The sequence below is a fragment of the Drosophila ficusphila genome, unplaced genomic scaffold (genome assembly GCF_018152265.1).
Source record: "Drosophila ficusphila isolate 14025-0441.05 unplaced genomic scaffold, ASM1815226v1 contig_198, whole genome shotgun sequence".
Lineage (NCBI taxonomy): Eukaryota > Metazoa > Arthropoda > Insecta > Diptera > Drosophilidae > Drosophila > Drosophila ficusphila.
The window spans coordinates 12,922,690-12,945,082 of NW_025064092.1; the positions used below are offsets into that span (position 1 = coordinate 12,922,690).

The 22,393-nt window shown below is 46.3% G+C and overlaps 1 protein-coding gene across 1 annotated transcript in view; it reads left to right on the forward strand.

Moving 5' to 3' along the window:
• The first annotated feature begins 4,669 nt into the window (after positions 1-4,669).
• The window catches only part of LOC108097120 (microtubule-associated protein futsch), a 44,311-nt gene continuing 26,587 nt past the window's right edge, over positions 4,670-22,393 (forward strand). Inside the window, 3 exon segments of the mRNA XM_043207467.1 lie at positions 4,670-4,874; positions 6,175-7,118; positions 7,121-7,531. Of these exon segments, the coding sequence (XP_043063402.1) occupies positions 7,082-7,118; positions 7,121-7,531 (448 nt within the window). The 5' untranslated portion in view covers positions 4,670-4,874; positions 6,175-7,081.

Genomic DNA, 22,393 nt, shown 5'->3' on the forward strand with positions numbered 1-22,393 from the left:
TTAATACATTTATAACGAGCGTAATTAGGGGAGGAGCAGCCTTAGCAGCCTTAGCAGTAGAAGTGGAGGCAATCGGTGCCGTGAAGTAATGAATGTGGCTTTAAAATGGCGTCACACCCATTCAAAATTGTTTCCGTTTCTTTTTGTTTTCAAAATGCTTGGCTGCCATAAAGGCAGGAGAAATGGGTGTGAGTGGGAGGGAGACGGGGCTTAGCGGTCGGAGGTTGTAAGTGAGCTGCGCACGCGATGCAGTTGCCGATAGCTACATACAGCTGTCCTTTTCCCACGCGCTGCAACCCCATCCGCTTTGCCAAGTATCCGTTAGTTAGTTTTGCCATCGTATTTATTACATTTCAATATTTTCGGCATGCTTCCTATGCCCGTACTCAACCGGATTTTTGGCTCATGTCGTTCCGCAAACTTTTAAAGGCGACTGTAGAGAAACAGAATCGAATATCGATTAAATACATCTTTTATGTTCGAGTTTATTTATTTATTTATTTATCGAGTTTTAAGATAATATGCTACGAGGATTGCTGGAAATATAAAGTTACAGTGCGTATGCTTTATTTATCAAATTTCTTTATCAAGTATACGTAGTTTTGTTTCAGTCCAAGGCAAGGTGTATAAAAAATATATTGCCGGAAACAAAAATTATCGTTTTGCCACAAGGATTGCTCATATTAAATTCTTTTAATGAAGAGGTGTCTAGAAAATATTATTGGGTTACAGTGCGTATGCTTTATCTATTGTTCTTCTTATATCAAGTATACGTAGTTTTCTCTCAGTGCAAGCCCTGCAAAGTGGGCGAGTGTGGAGGCATTTCCCAAGTCCTGCAACCGGCGCCGTCAAGTATGCAACGCCGTGCCGTGCGAAGTTATAATTAAATGAAATCCAGCGCGGAATTTAAATTCTGAATTTCGGCTCATGTCGGCTGTTGCTGTTGGTTTTGTTCTTTCTGCTTTTGTTTCGCTTCATTCGGCTCCTACGGCACTGAAAATTTGGGCCTTTGATTGGATAAAAACTGGGCGTGGTCGGGCACAGCTCGTTCCCCAGGGGTAATCTTTCCCCTGCCGCTTCTGTCGCGGTCGTCGTTACGTGTCTAAGTTGCTTGGGCTTTAAAGGGGTCGAGGGCTTTCGTCTCGAGAAACAGACGAGCCGAAATTTAAAGTATTTTGCTGAAACAGTTTTCACCCCTTCGCTAAGTTGGCCCCAAATTGGCCGCAACCAAAACAGAATTGCCTCGCTAAGCGCAGATTGAGTTGCACGTATGTACATGTATGTAAAAAACCAGTACATGTACGAAAATACCAAGGCAACTAATCAATAATTCGAAAGCATTTTATTTTAGCAATATGTGAATGTTTTAAATGCAGTGCAGACTTTTTTTAACTTGTTATTTTAAAAAGCTTTTATACTTCTTTGGATTTGTTGAAATAAGCTCCTACACCTTCTATAATTGCTGTAGTTCTAAACTGTTTGTTGTCCTATTGAATTTGAAAAGATAACGGCTTACTTTCCTGTGCGGGACATCATGGGCCTCACGGCCCGTCTGCATTTGCATTCCTCGCATTTCCCGACGGCATCAAACGTTTTATGCCTGGCTTTAGCGCCTGGCGTCGTCTGAGTTTTGGCACCAACCCATTGCCCCTTCTCCACGTTTTCGCTGCCCCAGAACTATACCGCCCCACGCTGTCGTCGCTCTGGCTGGCGGCAATCAGCTGTTCGGCTCCGCTTCGTCAGCTGTCGGCTGACTGAGTTGTATCACGGCAGCAAGGCGCATGCGTCGCTGGAAGTCTCGCGGCGTTGTCACATGTTTTTCGAACATGCTTGAGCACGAACGAGCGCGTCTTCCAGTGTGCCAAAAAAAGAGCAAGAGCAAGAAGAAGACGCAGCCGAAGACAAGCCGATTCAAGCAAAGTGTGTTAGTGTGTTTTGCGTGGAAGTGGTCGGGAACAAGGACGGGAATGAAGAAGAGGTTGGGAATGAGGGGCCTTCGTTGGGCGGCACTGTTAACGGTAACGGGCGGCTAGCGGTAACGGTAACGGGAATGACAACCGCAAGAGCACGGCCTCCCGAAAGCGAAGCAGCGCTGTCAAAGATTTAGAACCAGAATCAGAGTCAAGACCCCGCAGTCAACAGAAGTCCGACAAGAGAGAGTTGTGAAAAACGCAGAAAAACTATAAAAAATCGAGTGGAAAAGTCACGATAATTTACAGCACTGCAAATGCGAAATGCTAAATGCCAGCGCTCGAACCAACGGCAATCAATCAATTAGGCCCAACGGGGTGGCGCCCCCTTGCAACTCCCCAGAGTTCCCAGAGCAACAAAAACACGGCCGGAGAGAGCAGAGACATCGACAGTGACAGATAAAGAAACCGAAAGAGGGAAAGAGACCAAGAGAGATAGAGAGAGATACAGATACACGGCAGTGACAGCAGTTAAAAATCAATATCCGTCTAAAGTTTATTTCGGTTTCGGTGCGGACAATTCTAAGAAACAAAGTAAACGGAAATCGCTATAGAGAGTAATTTACTTAACACCTATACAAACAATATTAACTTAATCCATGCTTTAAGCTTATCGCGTCCGCTTTGTGCTACAAATTTAAAACAGTTTTTGCGAAAGCAATCGAGTGTCCATTTTGTGAACTAATTAAAAGATCTAACCAGCATTTCTTGAGTCGCAGCTTTAAGTGAAGAGAACAACTTGCTCCATCCAACGCCATGTGTGTTAATCAGTTTATATCAGCGCCAAACAACAATAAGTAACAACAAGCCAGGGCAGTGCAGCCAGAAAGTAAATCCGAGTCTAGCCCAGAGGTGAGTGCACAAACCGGGGTTGAGTGAAGGGGCTAATGAGCGGGGAATGGGAAGTGAGTGTGGCGTAGGTCAGGGCAAGAGTCGCCTGCCACTTGTGTTCCATTATCAGACGGGGGACAGGGGGACGGGGGACGAGGCGAGTGGGTTAAGCTCTGCATGTTGCATCTGCATCTGCATCCCAGCCACCAGATTTCGGCGCAGCAGGAGCCACCGCTACCGAGCTGCTTGAAACCCAACGCTTGGCTGCCCTCGCGCTCAGCTGAGCGTTACACAAGCACACACAAGCGCAGTCCGCATCAAGAGTCAGCTGTTCGTATACCCGAGTCCCCATCCCCTCCCCGTCCCCGTCCCCGTCCCCAGCCCATCGGTTCGCAAGCTCTCGTCTCTCGCCGGCATGCCGACATTCGCGTCGAGGGGGAAATCGATATCCCAATCTCCATCTGGCAGCTGTTCGCAGCTCGGCTTTTGCAGCTAGCGGTTCTGCCGGTGAAAAATCAGATGGTCGGTGGAGAAGGCCGCCTTGCTTCCAGCCAGCCCTTCCAGCCCGAAAAGGATCACTAAGAGATGTTGATTATAGCCAAAAAGTGAAATTTAATTATCACGGATTAGAAGCTCTCCCTATTTTGTTAACTTGCCCTTCTTTTCTGTAGTATACCCACACGAAAGCTAGAACTCTGATTGCTGCAATTCCCTGTTCCTGTCGTCTCCCTTTCTCTTCTCATCCGAGCCGATCCTCTTTCGCACTTTCCAGACCGGACGGAATATTGCGTATTTTCATTAGGTTATGCCGACTTCCAGGCGTGCGCCGTTCCCGACTGGCAAGACATTCAGTCTGGGTTTCGATACCGTCCTCTGAGTGTTTTGTGCAGTTGCCGCTAGAAGGCGGCGCTAACAGCTGACCCCGTGCAGGGATCCAGAGTAAGTGCGTCCGCTTGGCAGGACAAAAGGGCAGGTATAGAGTTTCGGCATATTAACAAACGCTGAAAGGGCGAAAATTGACGAGTGGCGAAATATGGGGAGCAAGAGCAGCGGGGAGCGGGGAGAGAGAAATGTTGTCGCGATGAAAGAGCGGGAGGGCAGAGAGGACCATAACGATGCCGGTGCCATAAAGTGCCGGTACGGAGCAGAGACGCGACGGCCATAACCGCTAACTGGAAGCGGCAAGCCAGCGAATCCGAGTCCGGCGAATTGCCGAGCCACGAACCCACAAGCCGGCCCCCAAATACGAAGGGCACCCAGGTTTCAATACCCTTGCAGAGCGGCGGGGCATTGCCGTTATTAATTAAAACTTAAATATAGAATGGCATTTGTTATAGCGACACATATATACGATTATCTGGAGAAGTGGTATTTTAAAAGTGGAAATCGGTTTCAAAAGTTTAACAATGGGGTTGTGGCCTGGCCAAAGTTTAACAAGCAGTGCGTTACAAATGATATCCCATTTTTATGCAGTAAATTCTAATATTTAATGTGATTGAAGTTCCAGTGATCTTCTAAGAAACTTGCCATCTTAAGCTGCCGATTAATCATTTAACTAGCTAGATTTGTTTTCGTTTGCCTTTGGCCAAAACACCCTGGTATCAGAAGGGTATTTAAAAAGGGGAGGCAAGGACTTTCGACTTGCCCACAGCTGAGTGGCTAGAATAAGACAGGGCGAGAGTGAGGGAGAAAGAGCGAGCGAGCGAGCCTGCGCCCAGCTGGAAGTTCCAACAGCGGCGGCAACGCAACTGGAGTTGCCAACAGCCGACAGCCGACATCCGAAATCCGAAATCCGAGCGGCGTCGCTGCCTCAGCCGCTGCCTGCCCCACTGGCTGCCACTTTGCTTCGTGGTGCACGATGGCTCGATTTAAGAATCAGTCGTCGTCGAGCTTTCAAACCGTTTGCAGCGAGCGTCAGAGCAGCACCGCCAGGGATTCCAGTCCAGTCCAGTCGAGCCAGAAACTCCAGCCACACAGCCAAGAAGCAGCAGCAACCAGAGTTACCAGCCAACGAGAGAGGGAGAGACAGAGACAGAGACAGAGAGGCCGAGGCAGAGGGGAAAAAGAGCCAAAGTAAATTGGCCAGAAAGAAGTTCTTTCTTTCGCCTAATTTTTTTTTTTCGAGTGTGGTGGTGTGATGGTGTGCGGTGGTGTGCCATTGTGCTATTGATTGTGAAACTTTTTTTTTGCAAGTGCCCCTTTTTTTCTGTGGCTTCTTGCAATGACGGTGGTGATATCATATAGCAAACAGAATAGCACCTTAACAGCACGTGCTAATTGGGTGAGCCATTGATTCCGGCACTCGCCTGTCACTGCCACAGCAGCCGGAGTTGTACCGATCGATATCGGTATCCTGCCCAGCAGCGATCAAATCCTCATCATCTTTTGCATCTGCATCTGCACTCAGCTGCTGGCCTGGCGGGCAGGGAAACCGAGAACAAAGGCCCGAGCCTCCAGCTCCAGCTCCGTATGTGAAATGTCGGCGATTCTACTCGTAGAAACACAAATTCAAAAAAAAAAAAAAAACCGAAGAGACCAGTGAATCATCAGCAGGCAAGCCGCGAATATGGCACGTTGTGCTACTCCGGTGCAATGGAGCGCATCGCTCTTGGCCACGGGCACGCGACCAAACTGCAGTTTCTAGGGGTGATTCTAGGGGAGAGCCTAGAGAAGGATTACGACAGCCGGGCGATACCAACAAAGCGCACCAGAACCAGAACCAGAAGGAGTTGGAGTTGGAGTCGGGTGCTTTTTATAGTTTCCGCCTGCAGCTCGGCCAAAAACAGCAGAAAAGGGAAAGGGGGTGGGGAAAAAGGGGGTGAATGCGGCGGACTGACGACGACGGGTTGGTCTGGTGACGTCGCCTTCAACGTCGAGGTTTCCTTCGCCATCGTTGCCATGGCGCGATGACGACATTTTTCCTGTGGGGCGTGTGCATGTCTCTTGCTCTTCCCACTGCTGTTTTTCCCACTGGCTCGCAGAGTCGCCTTGTTTTTGTGGCCATAGTAGTTGCTATATGTCTATATGTGCAAGGCGGCCAAAGTTCAATGGATTTCATGTACTGCACCTTCTGCCGTCCTCTGCCGTCCTTTTCCTCCTGTCTGTGGCCGTCTTTTTATAGCCGCTCCTCCGCCTGTTTTCTACGCCCGGATGACGGCTGTCTGCCAGCTCCACTGGGAAGCCAGCCGGCTAAAAGTGTGAGGGGGTGGGAGTAGGGGAGGGTGGTGATGCAGTCATGAACTTCAAACGACGACGAGGACTCATAGTCATATTCCGATTGACAGATGCTTGCCATTAATAGTGCTGTTTTTTTAGGGGTTTTGGCCGTCTATATCTCCTCAGCTAACTTGTCGATTTCTGTTCTTCCTTGCAGATCCGACGATTGACGAAAAGGGTCGACAAGCAAACGCGGAAAAAGCCAAAAACGAAAAGAATCCAGACAACAACCAAAGAAAATATATATGAGCAAAAAAAAACGAATTTTCATGTTTAAAACGCAAAACCAAAAATATCGATAAACCATTTTAAGTAAAACCAAAGAGACAAAAACCAAAATTAAAGTAAATTGCTACCAGTAAACGCTAGTCCAAATTTTCACTATATATATATACATATATATATATATATACGTATACTATATATTAAACTAATAATACTTAAAAAAAACACGCCAATTGCCGCAAAACTTAATCCAAGTCGAAAAAGAAAAACTAAAGAAATTTTCATTTAACAACCGCAAAATACCAAACACAGCTTCAAAGTGTGCACAAAACCAAAGAAAAAAGCTAATATCAAAAACCAAAGAAAGACACCAAACCAAAACCAAAACCAAAACCAAGACAAATTATTATTAAACAAAACCGAAAAACAATTAAGCAAACAAAGTCGAAGCAAAAAAAAAAACCAAAGGCAAAGAAAACTGCGCCGAAGTCACGGCCAGCAAACAAAAAGTACAATAAGCAAACACAAAAGACAAACAGCAGCAGCTACGCGGCGGTCGTCGTTGTGAAGTGAAGCGTCACCACTGGCCACGCCCACTCCCCGCTCAGCCGCCCTCCCCGTTTTAGCAGTCTTTTTCCTTTTGGCAGCGCATCATTTCAAAGAAATCTTGCGTGTGCCGAATAAAAAAAACTAAACAGTCAGTGCCGGTGAAAGACTTTCAGGAGTAGTGTCTCTCTTTTTTTTCGAGTGTACGAAAGAGTTTTTTTGTTTTGTGGCCGAAACCGAAGGCAACGGCAACAGCAACAGCAAAAGCAACAACAACGGCTACACCAACTGGGATGGGAGATCAGCCAAAGGCAGCGACAAGTGCAACCGGGAAGCAGTAGGCTCCGCCACTGAAGGCGTCGCCGTGATGGCCGCCACCCAGGACCTGCTGCCCAACGGGGCAGGCAACGGCAACGGCAATGGCAACGGAGGCAATGGTAACGGTAATCCGCCACCGCCGCTTCAGGATCAGGAGCGCGGCCAGGCGGAACAGGCGGAGGCCGGGGACGCCGGCGACGACGCCGCCACCGATGCCGGGGCTAGTTCGCTGCCCCCCTCGGAGATCGGCGGTCGGGCGCCACTGGACACGGCCTGCTCGGACGCGGACGGCGGTGCCGCCTCCAGCCTGGCCGGCGGCATTGTCGGTCCGCCCAGTCCGCTCACCGGCTGCTATCTGCTTATCGTCCTGGGCGAGCCGCACTCTGAGGAGCACAAGGACAACATCTTGCAGCATCTGCTCAAGGGTGAGTTCACTTTTAAATCTAATTACTTTTAACGGCTAAGTTCGTCCCGTCACTAGATAAAATAATATAATTTTCTGAATGATGAGTTATTAAAAATTAAGAAAAAAGAATGCTATATATATCCTTGCAGTTATCAAATCTGTCGAACAAAATACATAAGGTCTAAGCCACATCAAAGCTATGTCGATTTTTCTATAAGGTTTATAGTTATATGATATGGTCGTCAGATTTCCATGAAATTTAATTCAAGACTCTGAATTCCAAAAATCATGATTGTCTGATTAAAAACAACGATGCTATCATTTTATTTCCGTTAATAGATCGATTTTTCGATCTTTCTTATGGCAGCTAGATGATATAGTTGTTCGATTTTAATGGTATTCCCGATTCAAAGGTTATTAAAAATATTCAGAGGCTATTATAATTTCAGTCAGAAGTTTGTCGAATTGGAAAGCGCATTTGAATGCAGGCGTAGAAAGTCTGGGTATGCAAATGAGGTGTGGGGTCCGTGATTGAATTCGAATTCGAATCGGAATGCCTGAGCTGCGGTCGCGGTCAAGCCTGGCCGGTTACCGTCGCGTGTCCCCTTTGGGCCAACTGCTGGAGGCGGTCCAAAACGGACCGATACCGATACCGAGACTGCAGTCCAGAGTACAGCACGATCCATGCCATTCCATTCCAATCAAGAGCATTCCACCCACTCGGCTCGGCTCAACTTCTGCAGACTGCAGCTTCTTCACACTTTGCTGGCTGCCGTCGCCCCGTCTGCTGCCGCTATTTACTCGTATCAGCCAGATTCAATGAAGGTGGCGATGGTCGATGGTCGATGGTCGAGGGAATAGCCCGCTGCTTTCATGTTCATAATTCACTTTTCTTCTGCAATGCTCCGCCGTGTCTGACACAGTTTCGCCGGTTCTTAATGATAGTTAACTCAACGTGGGGCAATACAAGCGGCAACTTCTATTTTGCCATCGCCAAATGTTGTGAGATGCACAGTTTTCGCTGCTTTCCGCTTATTAGCATTGAAAATTATTAAGTTCGCAAGCACTCAACCGCGTTTGTAGTGCCTACAAATCGTACTGCTAAGTTCAAACAACAATTAGCTCAGGCTTATAACTGAGTGTAGTTAATGATGTTGGTTTTTTGCCTTAATTTAACTTGATGAGCTTGTGAAGGAATCGTGATATCCTCTCAACTCAGTAACAGTAAGTGGGGTAAAAATTCTTGGGTTTAATAGAAAGCGTTGCATCTTTGCTAATGGGTGTGCTGATTGCTTGCGAGACACTTCAATTACCTGGCAGCCTTTTAATTCCATTTCCATGCCCATGCCCATGCCCATGGACAGAGCCGCTCCGGGAAGCCGTGTCCATGTCCGTGTCCGTGTCCTCGTTGCCGTGTCCTGTCCGCAAACTCAATAGGGAATGTCGCTGGCAAATCGATTTAAGCAAATTGCGCATGAAGGTATGCAGCGGGTTTCGTTCGATACGAGGATGCAGCTCGTCCACTTTGTGAATTTAATTAAAATCGAATGCACACACCCACACACCCGCACAGCCACACAGCAACTGGGAGGCAGGACAAACAGCAGCGGATTGTTTACTTTTAATTGTATTAATTATTTTCATGTTGATTGCATTACAAACAGCAACATCAAAGCAACAACACAGTGGCTGCTGTATTGAAAAGAGCAAATGGGTCAGAGTTCAAAGTTCGGCGCTGCGGGTGGAGGAGATACATATGTATATGTGGATGTACTGTACAAATACAGATGCACAGATACAGTGCGATGGAGATTATTAGCAAATATTTGATTTATGCAGGCGACAAACCGGAATGGGAATGGGCGAGTGGGACCTGCGAGAGGGCAAACTACCAGGCAACTACCCAACTACCAACTTGGGAATAGGCAACTCGGAACTCGGGGTACTCGTGCTGCTCTAGGGGCGTGCCATGATGGCCGGACTCCAAACGCTTCCCACTCCTCGGGAGGAACGCTTCCTTCCGGAAATTGCGAAAAACTCGCCCGTGCGGACCGAAAATTAGCCGCCAGCTGGAGGCAATGGGTGGTGCGGAGGTGGCTAGTGTGGATTACCTGGAGGCTTAGTTGCAACACACAAAAAACGAAGCACAGAACACAAGAGATACAAGCAAAATGCAAAAAAAAAAAAAACTTTGCAATATTTGTTCAGTTCCGTTGCTCTACACTAGACAAACAGTGGCCAGTGGCGGCGGTTGCAAAGGGGGTTGCACATTTGACCCGAGGGGCGTTTCGAACACGACGGCCTTCTTTTTAATTGATTTTAAAAACACTGCGGCCGTGGCTATCGAGTCCCGCGACTAATGGAGCAGGAAAACACAAATAAGTGGGCCAACAAGGCAGGGGAATCATGTTTGACTAGCAAAAGGGAACAAAATTGAAACGATTTTACTTGAAATCAAATGATTTTCCTGGTTTAATGGTCGACCGTGTCACTGGCGTCGTCAAGTGGTTGGTGGTCACCACTTGAGCACTTCACTCCAATTGGCTTCTCGTTCACCTGGCACCCAGTTCCGTGTCTCTTTATTACGACAATTACGTGGCTCGCAGTGGATTGCAGTCACGCTTCCCAGTCTCCTGCGCTCCAGCGCTCCTCGCTCTGCCCCTTTCACAATTTTGGTCGTTTTTTAATTAATTTAAAAATAAATCAATAACAAAAAAAAAAAACAACGACATTCAAGGTCGGCCATTGGCAAAGGCCGGGGGAATCACATAACATTATTATGACAACTGTTGTTGAAAAAAAGGGCAAAGGGCAAAGAGCAAGTGGCGATAGACGAGGGGCGGAGCTCGAAAATGTCTGCCGGCCCCCAAATCGATCAAATAAAAGAGGCAGACTGGGCAGAGACGGCAAGAGCGTCCCGAAGCGACAAAAAGACGCGTGACGAGCTTCGATTTTGTAGATATTTTTAGACGGCCCAAAAGGGAAACACGGCTCCCTGAGGAGGAAATTTTTTGATTGCGTGACAATGGTGCCGGAATATGACAGCTGGACGGACGGCTGGGCGCCAGTGGGTGCCGCTGCCAGCGACAAGAGTCTTTGCCACAGAGCCAGAAACATGCTACGTGACCCTCCTCCGGCAACCCCTCGAATAGGAATAGCTGGACACGTTCGTTCGCCTGGCCAACAAAGTCGCGCTGACAATGCAATAACTGCTGCTGCTGCTAAACAAACTGCTGACAGACCAGAGACCGGCTGGTGCGGAGCCAACTAAACCACTCGATCCCGAAAGTGTGCTGCGCCAAAAGATTTGGCTTGGCTACATGTGTGTGCCGTTCTCTGTTCTCGGTTTTCTGGGATCCTCTCGAGTGCACGGATGACCGGTGAAAAGCCTTTGCACAGTTTTCCCTATAAGCCACTCTAATGTGTGACACTCTCAAATGAGTGCCAAAGAAGCAAAAAAAAAGGGTTAAATATTGGTAGATCCTGTTTAGTATGTGCACGTACGTGCCAGCTCCGCTCAAAATGTTGGGCCCTTAAATGTATGCTATGAAAAAGATGGCTGCCTGCCTGCAGACAACACGGCGTATTAGTTATTTTTTACTGAAAAGTATGCTATGAAAAAGATGGTTGCCTGCAGACAATGCGGCGTATACGTTATGTTGTATTGAAAACTGTGATTTGTTCACAGCGAGGGATGAATCGAGATGGCTAATTTCTTTGTTGAATAGCTCATTGCCTCCCTGAGGTTTTTCCTCGTTTAAGCAGAGAACAACGCGACTTATACCCTATAATCGATTTTGCATTGAAGAGCCCTGCGGAAACGTGGTGTTGAGGGGTAGAGGGGGGTATCGTCTGTCTCTAAACCGCACCACTCTTGCGTCATCAATCAGCACACAGACAGATACACACACAAGCATACACACACACACACACACACAAGCGTACACACACGCAAGGGCTGGGGACATTAAAAATGCTTTTATTGCAAATTAATTGCTTTGAAGTGCATTGGACGGAGGCCGCTCGCACCGCACACCGCACACCTCGCCTCACATTCGCATGGGCAGAGATCATGAGACGCGCCCGTGGCCAGTGGCGGACCACGCCCAACACGCTCGCCACCGCACCCCCCCCTCCCCCCTCCCCTTCTCACTGGACCTCCGATGCCCTCTGCTGTTCGGCTTTGGGCCGGGCTCATGTTACGTTCGTTCCACTTTAATTAGTCTTCGCCAGGTCGTTTATGTTTTAGTTTCAGTTTCGGGCTTTGTAATGAGCCTGCCATTAAATTTGCAATTTAATTTGCAATCATTTTAATGACCACAAATGCAGATAAAGACACAACCCCCCAAACAGGAAAGATGTCCGAAAACTTTGCCATCAAACTCTAATTGCACTGACCTTTGGTCTGGAGGTAAAATGTGTAAAAGGATTTTCCGGGACGTGCGCTAATTAGTTGCTAACTGTTTGTTTCTGGCCCAAACCCCAGCCGCAGTCCACTTTACCACAAATTGAAATGTTCAATGGGAAATTCATGAGCTGGAAAGGTTGGATCAAATGAAAGGGGTTGCAATAGTGTCGCCCATGTATGCCGATTGCCTGCACTCCCCTTCTCACCGCCACTATCCACTACTTATCAATGGCGCATCTGATCCCAAAGCACTTTTTGGCTCAAAGTTTTGGCCAGCAAGCAAGAAAATAAAACCCATTTCCTTTGCGGCAATTTCGTGAATTTTCTCAACTGCCCTGGCAATGCCATAAAGGATATAGTGTTCCCCCACCTTCCTCCACATCCCTTTCCCCACCGAATATACGAATATGTATTGTGTGTGTGTGTTTGTGCGCTGAAAACTTAAGTAAATTCATTCTCGGGTGGGTATGAAGTTTCTTGCCGGAAGGCGAGCTTCGAAATGGGAGGTAAAAACCAACAGAAACCATAGTTCGACTCAGTTTTACCCTCTTAAATCTTTGGAAACCAATTAGACATAATACCATAGACCATAGTTTTTTGGGTGATTTGAAATAGCTTATTAGATGGTTTGGCCATGGTTTTACATTACTCGTAAAACTTTCAAATGCGATTGATCCGCCAATTGTCCTGGGCTCTATCCACCTGCAGCTATCCTCCTGCAGCTGCATAACTCATGTGCACCTGGTTCCTTGGGGCAAGTACGTATGGATGGACTTGCGGAACGCGGACGGAAATGTTTTACAGGCTTGGCAGGCATTTTGCTTACTATAGCAAACGGCAAAGAGCGAAAAGTTGAACTGCAGACGGCCAGGCGGCCTCCCTGCCTGCCAGCCATAAAATTGTTTATCCTGCTGTTACATTTAAAGTGAAATACAATTCGGCTAATGCAATTGGCACACGAACAAGACGCAGGACTAGCAAATGGTCTGGTCGGTCGCCGGGATGTGGAAAATGGGCGTGGGGATGGGTGGGATGGGATGGGGAATTCGTGTGTACATACTCACGTAACTATGGTAAAGCCTTTCATTTTGATTAATGTTACGTTACGTCCTTCTCAAAGCTGCAAAATGGTTTTACGACCCGCAAAGCGCAAGTTTTTCCCAGAAAGAAGAAAAAGCGCTCGCAGGTTGCTCCAAGTCCAAATTTTACTCAGCCGCAAATTTCCCGACTTTTGCACACTTTCGTACTCACAACAACCACACTCACACTCACAATCACACTCACACTCACACTCACTCAAGCTCACTCGGAGTCGACAACGTGAAAATCATGAAAATTAATTGGCAATCTGGTCCCCGACTTGCCGCTCCGCTCCGCTCTCCACTTGGTGGCGGTCCTGCTGAGCTCGGCACAAATGAAGGTGCCGCCATTTTGAATACAGCACCAGCCCGGTCTTCTTCTTTCCACTTTCCACTTTCTGCGGAGGGTCGTATGCAAATGTTTGCCTTCAACAGCAACTTCAACAGACCTCCGAAAGTCCACAAGAAGTCGGTCAAACGGAAGCACTCCGTGATTCACTCCCGATTCCCGGTTCCCGATTCCCAGCTATATAGTCCTGGCCAGCTTTCTGCTTATTTAATTCGGGAGCGCAATCCGAGCGATTTCTATTTGAGTTTCTGATTGATTTGGACACATTTGTTTGATTTCTGCAAAGTTTGCTTGGACTGGGCGGAAAAAAGAGGGAACCGAGCCACTGGATATCCGACTTAATTCTGTAGGAAGCAGACAGGAATATATAGTTCAGAAGAAACTGCAGAAGAGGCATCCAGGAAGTTGAAAATATCGGTATCTGGAAATCTTAGTGAGTGATATAACCTGAATTTCAGTTGGTAATCTTTAAATGGAAGACGATGGTACCCAGAAATAACTTAGTTTCTCTTGGTTAACCTACATTTCACTCCTTTAATACGGCTTTCGACAATAATCTGGCTTCAGTTCGGGAAGAACTTACGTGCTTTTTGCACAGCAATAACTCACAACAGGCCTTAATTATAGAAGTCAACGTGGATGGCATCCTCCCACCTGGAATACCTAGTATCTTTCGGCCGCCGGCTGTCCTTGGACTTAAATTAAGCGTAATTAATTGCCAGCTGACATTGTTCGCATAAATTACCATCTGCGCCCGGCAAAACTTCTCCTGTCAAGTGGCCTCGAGGAAGAAATTGAAGTTGCAGCTGGAGAAGAGAGAGGAATACTCGCATAAAGTATTGGAATTCAATCAGTGGCCATAAATTCGCTTTGCATAATAACAAGTATCTGGCAGATACATTTATGCCCGTTGCCTTCGCATAAAATTGCAATTTTGATTCCTCTGCCCGTTTTATACATACATATTTTGTAATTTGATGGCAGCTGCTGCCCATGTCCATGTCCGTGGGTGATTGTGGGGGGGCGTAGGTGCCGCTGCTTAATGGTTATGGAGATGGTGGTTCGGTTGAAGGTGGCCAATGGCCATGGTGATGGTGGTTCGGTTGGCCATTTTCATGCTGTGACTGTTGCAATTTTCGTGTGGCCCATTTGCGAAATTAAAAAGCTTCTTGCATCATTCTCGGCCGCCTCCTCTGCATCATCGTCGTCGTCGTTCACCAGCAATCCCATGCTCCACAGCTTCCCCAGCTTCCCCAGTCGCAGTCATCAAGTGATTTGTTGGTCACTTGCCAAGTACAGCTGGTGACACTCACATCCCACATTCACATTCGCACACTTGCGTCCCAGATCCCCCTGGTTGCATATTCAGTTCTTCGGGGACACAGGGAACAGCAAACAGCGAACCCTGACTTTGAATTGGTTCTTGGAACATTTTAATGAGCTCTCGCCCATTAATCGATCAGAGATGAGATGATAATTTCCCTGTAAAGCTGCGTGGCGCTCTTGTTATCTGGGTCCCGGAAAATTAATTCCTTTCTAGTTGGGAATTAATTTTCTTTGGTGAATTGGGAATGATTTCTACCTATTTCCTGAGGTTACATTCCATTATTTTTCTTGCTCACACCATTACAACCTGATTTGTCCGTGCTTATTACAAGTCCCTTGTTTTTTTTTTAGCCCACTTCCACTTTTTATGCATTGGCCCCATGTAAAGTAATATTTTATTTATTTATAGCGTATAAAACCCACTCAAATTTATTGATTGGCTTGGGCGTTAATTGAGCATAGCAAAGTTGAGATTGACTCGGAAAATGAATTTTCATTTTCACTTAATGGCAATTAAAGTTATTGCGGCCAAAGTTGTGTATGTTTTTGGCACGGGATGCTGAGATGAGAACGGAGACTTACACTGAGAAAAATCTCTGTTACATTCACTAAAAGGGATAGAGAGTGATCAGGAATATGTTTGATTTTATTCTCTGTGTTCTCAGTGTGGACAGGAAGGGAAAAGAGCTGGGGATGTCGATACTGGAGAGAATGCATGAAATTTTCAATTTCCCGTCTGCCAATAAATAATGAAATGTTGAGCACGGCAAGAAGAGCTGGCTCCTCATTTCCCCGCATTTCCCTGCCTCAGCCAGCCACCTTCGCATGGATCCAATTTGTCGTCTTGCATGGGGGAAAATTGCGAAAAATCGTTGACAAATTGCATTTGAGGCGCCTTCTGGCCTGCGCCTTCCCCTCCCCGTTGGCTTTCCACCTGACTTTATGCCTGTTCGTGCCCGCATTAGCGCTTCCCGTCGAAAAGCCATTCTACGGCTGTTCATTCAATACAATTTCGTTTCAATTTTATTATATCTGGCATCGCCTCGGACTCAGAAAGGCGTTCTCTGAATGCTTTTTATTGCCCTTGTGGCTAACGCTTCCCCTCTAAGGGCTGAGGTGTAGGCAGATAAGACTCGGTACTTATGTACATGGCTGCCCATTGTGCGGGGAGAGATATGATGGCCCTTCAATGTTTGCCGTTATGCAGTAGTGAGCCATGAAATCGAAAATCCATAATGGACGAGCTGAGCACGAGGACGAGCACCAGAAAGGCTCACAGATGTGCATATATCTCCGATGCACACTCCGAACTCCATTGTGCACCTCAACCTCAAATGCGGATTCAGCTGGGAAAGAGGCTTTTGGGTTCAGTGGTTCAGTGGTGGGACATCGAACGAAGTCCTATAACTCAAGGTGCACTTCGGATGTCGTCCTTTATGCAGTAAATGTGTCTCTGAGCCTCTTCTGAGCAGAGTTATCATAGAAGTGCAGTCGATGTAAACATTTGATTACAGACTGCAAGCCGATATTTGGCTTAATTTGCTGTCGGTGCTATGGATTTATCATTTCACTTGGTATTCGGAAACCTTTTTTGAGTTGAGTGACGTGACGCTTGTAATTGGAACCAAGAATTCTATGAAATGTCTTTCGAATTACCAACAGAAAACGTAAAACAAACTTTAAATTTAAAATGTACATGATTCGCTAGACATTCAACTATATGATATTTAAAATTTGCATCTGTTATTTCACACTCAGACGGAATTGTTTAACGTTTATTTATTTACTCTTTTATTCTTTTTTTTATTTATTACACTCATTTTGCCAACGATTTGCAAAAATGTTTTTCTTTTTTACTTTACTGGTGGTAATTGTTCACATAAAGAGGTGAATAACTGAATGTAAAACTTATCCAAAATGTATGGTAAAACTCATCCGTCGATGATGGATCATCCGCCTTATTGACTTTTCGATGGCATTAAGGGATAAGCGCGGCAGCAGGCAGCAGGCAACAAGGCGGAAGGACGAACTGCAGTGGGGAAATGTTCCATGTTGCGAAATACGAGTACTCGTATTTGCAATTATAGCAATTAGTGACAAACAATTAAGACTGTCATGCGCAAACAAGCCAGAGGGCGGCATTAGTCTTTCCGGGGGAGTGGCAAGTGCACACACACACACACACACAGGTGTGCACAGCAATTAGCACAAACTACAGTTGCGTTTCCAAAGCACAATTGCAAAAGTTGCAAATACAAATTGAATTAAAGTAGAGCAGCGTCAGAAATGGATTACATACACACCCAAAACAATATGCAACTCGAATTCCTGGGGGTCGAAAGCGAAATGCATTTTCCTTTACAGCAGGAAGACTAAAAGGATACTTACACACCATCATGAACTTTTGGAGGAACGCGAAAAATCGATCCAAAACTGCCGAATAAATCGAAATTCAGGAAAAGATTGTTTGACAATTGTGGTAAAAATCACTATATTTTTAGTGGTTTTTCGGTTGTAAGAGTCCTTTCACTTTTTGGACGATTATAAAAACTGACTTTCGGCCAATTTTCGCATTTTTGGTAAGGGGTAACATCATCATTTTTTGCGAAAAATGGCCAAATTTCAATAATTTTAGGTGTGGATGCCACCGGATTCAGAATTTTATTACAAACTCAACGGAGTATGACATTTTATATTTAGATTTGTACTTACCGGGATAGAGACAAAAAACGAAGTTTTTTTTTTTTTAATGATTTTATGGCATTTTTACCACATTTTAAATGATTTCTGTGTGTTGTTTGGGAAAGAAACGACTTTTACTAGATATTTACCACTTTCCGAGAGTTCAAATCATGCAAGATACATTTGAGACCTTGAGAGCATCCGCCGGATAATTTATTTTTAGTCATCTTCAGCAAACTTTAAATTCGAAGGATGCGCGGGCCGAGTTTATTCCCGCCTGTCATACGCATAAATCTTGCACTCGCTCGGCCCGCGGACAAATGCAAATTTATTTTTAGTTCGTTGCAGAAAATTCTGCAGTTGCTGCAGTGGAAAATCTTTTTTGAAGGGAAAACACAAACACACACGCACACACACACACATACAAACGCCGGCAGAGTCATGTGCAGTCATTGTGACAGGCGCAAGTCTCTGTCAGAAATGTTTCCTTTTTTTGGTTTTTGTTTTCGCTTCTCTATATAGGGATTTGCCCACTCCGCCCCTGCTGGCAGTAAAATCGAAGAAATATAAACAAACTGAGGTGACCCAGGCAGCTATAAAGGGGAAGGGCTGCCGTCGGCGGCAACACCGTGATACGAATGTGGCAGGAGATATTGCACTGTACGTATGGTTCTGCATAGAGTGAAGGGATTTCGCCCTGTCCGTCCACTTTATTCCACTGGCAAACGTCCTCCTCCACCTCCTCCTGCTCTGTGTGCAAGTGTTCTGATTTATGGAGGAAAGGCAGTCTGCTGTGGGGCGGCGTTCCCTACGCTCTCCAGTCGAGAATGAGTCCAACAATCGGATTGCAATGCGAACTGTGGAACTTCTCGGAGTTTGCCCTGCTCATCCATACATAATACATCATCCATTTTGGAACGGAGAGATTTCTGGGAAAAGTTATTTTTGAAAAGTATTTAGGAATTAATTTTACAAGCTAATGCACTTAAAGAAACTCAGTTGAACTCGGTCTTAAGTCGAATCAATCGAGCGCATTCTTTTGTTGTTCCCTTAAAAGTAACTTGATAAATTTATGGTTGTGATAGCCTTCTTTAAAATTGCCAGAGTATGCAGACTCGCCTGTTCGCAGTTGGCCTACCTTTTTGTTTTTCTTCGCTTTTCTGCCAGAAGCAGTCGGAAAACTGAGGCAGGGATCGAATGACCCTGGAGCGCATCGGGTGAAAGGTGAAATTCGGGGAATGTGCCGCAAGCGAAGGTAATAGAAATTTCGGATTTACTTGTACTTTCGGGTAGATTGCAACCGACTTTGCAACCGCACGTGGCAGGGAAACATTTATGAGCAATTTATGCAGGGCTATTATATAGTACGTACTATATATGATATGTGAAAAGAGTTCACTCGCCGTCGCTGCAGGAATCTCCTTTCACCTCTGCTCGGTTCGTAGTGCCTTCATAGTGTGTTCGTTCGTTCAAGGGAATTGTGCGAATCGATAAAGTGACATAAATTATCCGAAACTTGCTCGCACTTCCTCCAGTCCACCAGTCCTGCACTCCAACTCATCCTGCATCCCAGGCACACACACACATATCATTTCTGTGGCCTTTGTCAGTCTCTGCAATATCTGGTATATGCCACATTTCCAGCCTCCTATCATTTGAAAATTTGTTGGTTCTCCCCACCTCACGAACCGCCCAACGAATTGGCGCATTTGTATTCCATATATTTGGGGCTTCTGTTGCCAAAAAAGCTGTCCAATGATTTGGCTCCGTTCGGTTGGACCTGCACACACAAATTTTCCTTTATTGTTGTCCGCTGGCGGCAGCCTATAAACATTGATTAGCCATTAGGGGGGAACAACACTTCAAAATATATGGCGCATTCGTCATGTTGGTCTGTTGTTGGTCAGGACGAGCGGGACAGTCGACTAAACTTAGACATGACTCAGCAGCAGTGAGCCTGAGAGGTGGAAACGGGCAGGGAAATGGAAATTGGACAGGGTGAGGACAAGAGACCTTTTGGATAATGACGCATGTTCCGAAATGACGCCATTCTCCACATTTTATTTTCACCGCTCTACAACTGCCGGGATATATATAGTACCTACGGTATATAGTAATTGGGTTATGCAAGATAAATGCAGTTAAATCTGTTGATCTTAGAGGATAATCGCAATACAATAGTTGGTAGTTAAAAAGGATTGCATTTTAAGAGGATTCTCCATTCACTATATTAGCTATTTATTAATTACATATGTATAATGCCCTTAAAGATACGAGTACTCCCTGCCTTAAATCGGCTTTTCTCCTCCGTTTCGCCTCCGCTCTGTTCCAATTAATTACAATTTTTATCGGGACATACAAATCGCTGGATCCGCAGAAAGCAACAACAATGTGTGTCCGATGTGCGATGTCCGCTGTCCAATGTTCGATGCTCGATGTCCTTGTCCGTGCCTGTGTGCCTGTGCGGCTTGGTTCTTGGTTCTTGGCTCATCAGGCCCGTCTTATCGGCACGGGGCAATCAGGCGCAGCATTGTTTTCGCTTTCGACCCTCCTTTCCTTTCCTTTCCTTTCCTTTCGGCCAGGTCCTCAGCCGGCTTGTCACAACAAAGGACAAAGGACTCCGCTTCAATTCGATCCGAAAGGAGAAGGATCCGGGGAGTCAGTCGGTTATTCGCTGCGCTTCGTTTACTTTAGTTTCCATTTGCTTTAATTGTTACTGTGTCTAAGGTCTCTCTATGGGATCGGGATGTCCCGGAACCCCTTCCTCGCCCACTTGGCTGCTTGACTGGCTGTCCTTCAGATGTAGAGCTTGTAGAGCCTTCTCTTCTTTGCCATCCACTTGTCTCAATACGCAATTAATGGGTGCAAGTGTTTAATTTCTTTTAATGTGTTTATTTATGCATTTCCAAACATTTAGCTCTTTTCGTCCGCTGCCACTTGCCACTTGCCCCCCTCGAACACAGTTGCACTTGCTACTTTTCCTTTTGCCATTTGCCATTTGCCTTTTGCCGGGGAGGCAGAGGCAGAGGCAGAGGAGCATTCTACAGAGAAGAAGCGCATTCATTTGGCTGTGCAAACTTTTTCAACGCGCTTTTCTGGCTTTAAGGGCCGCCGCCAACAACGAGCGAACGAACAGCGAGCGTCAAGTGGCTTTTTAGCTACAACAAAATCAACACTACCCCCCAGCTTCCCCTCGCCTCCCATGGGTAGTGAGTGGCTTTTGGAGGGGCGCACAGAATTATGCAACTATTTGCTATTTAAAAGCGGGGCTGAGGCAGTGGCCCGGGTGCATCCGGGCATTCGAGGAGCCTATCAGTAATCATGCGTCCTGACGAAGGGGAAGCCTCGTCACGAGCAGGAACACACAGGCAGCACAGGCAACACGGGCAAAAGTAGGGCCTCATTCACAAGTGTCGCTTGTGGCATCAGCGGGGTTTCACAGGATTTGGGTGGCAAGGGGGATGGGGAAACAGAGTGGGAGGGGATGGGTTGAAAGGGGTGGGTGCCAGGACACAGGAAACAGGTGTCTGTCTGCCTGACACGTCTGCATTCGATTACCTAGCTGGGGGGCGTTCAATCGCAGTGAGTGCACCAGCTTTTGTGGGTGCGGGAATCGGAAACGACATCGGATTCGGATTCGGATTCGGAATCGGAGTGGGAATCGCAATCACAGGGCCCACGGCTCCCGTAATAACGGTTATGTGTGTGGGGATGCGGAAAAAATGAGATTTACCGTTGGGCAATGCATGACAGAAAGGTGATCTTACACCCAAGGCCATGATGTAACGTCACTTACTTTCGAAAATCTTTTAAAATGTAATAAGAAGCCTCACATTTTGTTTTATCCTTTGGTTTCTGCAAATGACAGTGTTGGGATTAAAAACCCAAGAGCTAGGACACATATCATACTATAGTTCACGTTACTTTGTAAAAGACTTCTTCGAGCTTCTGAGTAAATGAACTCTGGCCGTTAAAAGTCAAAAGTGTTCCACCAAAAGCAGTGGTAATGTCAACCCAGGACGCAAAACGGCAGCCACGTTTTCGCCGGTTAAAATACGAGTATAGAGAAACTACAGGGGGTTGGGCAAAAAATTAAATATAAATAAATAAGCGACGGGCCTGGTGGCCCTGGCACTGGGCAAATTTAAGTCTCACTCACAGATATCAACGCATAAATACTAAATGAGCTCTGGGCGAGGGCGAGGGGCTGCTCCACGTCGGAAGCTCTAACTTTGACTTTGACTTGGACTCGGATTCGCATTCGGATTCGGATTCGGTTTCTGTAGCGCTTCCGCCGTCTTCCTCCTCCAGCTGAGTGGCTTCATTCGCTCGATGATTGCTCAAGAGGGCGGGACGAGGCAGGGCTTACCGCATATATCCTTGCCGTGTATACATATATATATATATAGTGTATACACACACACACACACACATAAACGCTGGCGTCGCATATCCTGGGCGCTTCCTCATTATTTTTGTGCAATCGCTGTAGGCGCTTTTGACTGCCGTCTTCCCCTTTTATTCTTCGCTTTCCCTTTTGTTTGGCCACACAATGTCCTGATCCTGCCTGAATCTGGCTATAAAGCGTGTGGCTGCAAAAAAGTGTTAAGATTTTACATTTTTTTTTCTGCCTCGAGTTCACTTTTTAGCCGCCTTTGTTGCTGTTGCCAGCCATTTGTGCAAATTGCTGCAGTGAACGGTGAGGGGGGGAGGCGTTCGGAATTGTAATATTGTTATATTTTCCTTGCTCGGCCTAAGCCAGAGCCATGGTTTTCCCGTCTTCCTTCGCCCGGATGATGATGATCCGAAACCATATGCTGTATGCTGAAAAGCGCTTCATTTGCATCGGTAGCGGCGTAAAAATGAAAGTTAAGCACTCATTAAGGCATCGTTTTAATAAGTTATTCACGACAACGACGACGCTGCTGGGGTCTCTCCGAGTGTTCATTAAATTTCCAAAGGGGCTTAGGGATAATTTACAATCTGTCAGATCTTCCAGACATGAAGGCCTGGCAGGCGAGTGGAAATTCAGGAGGC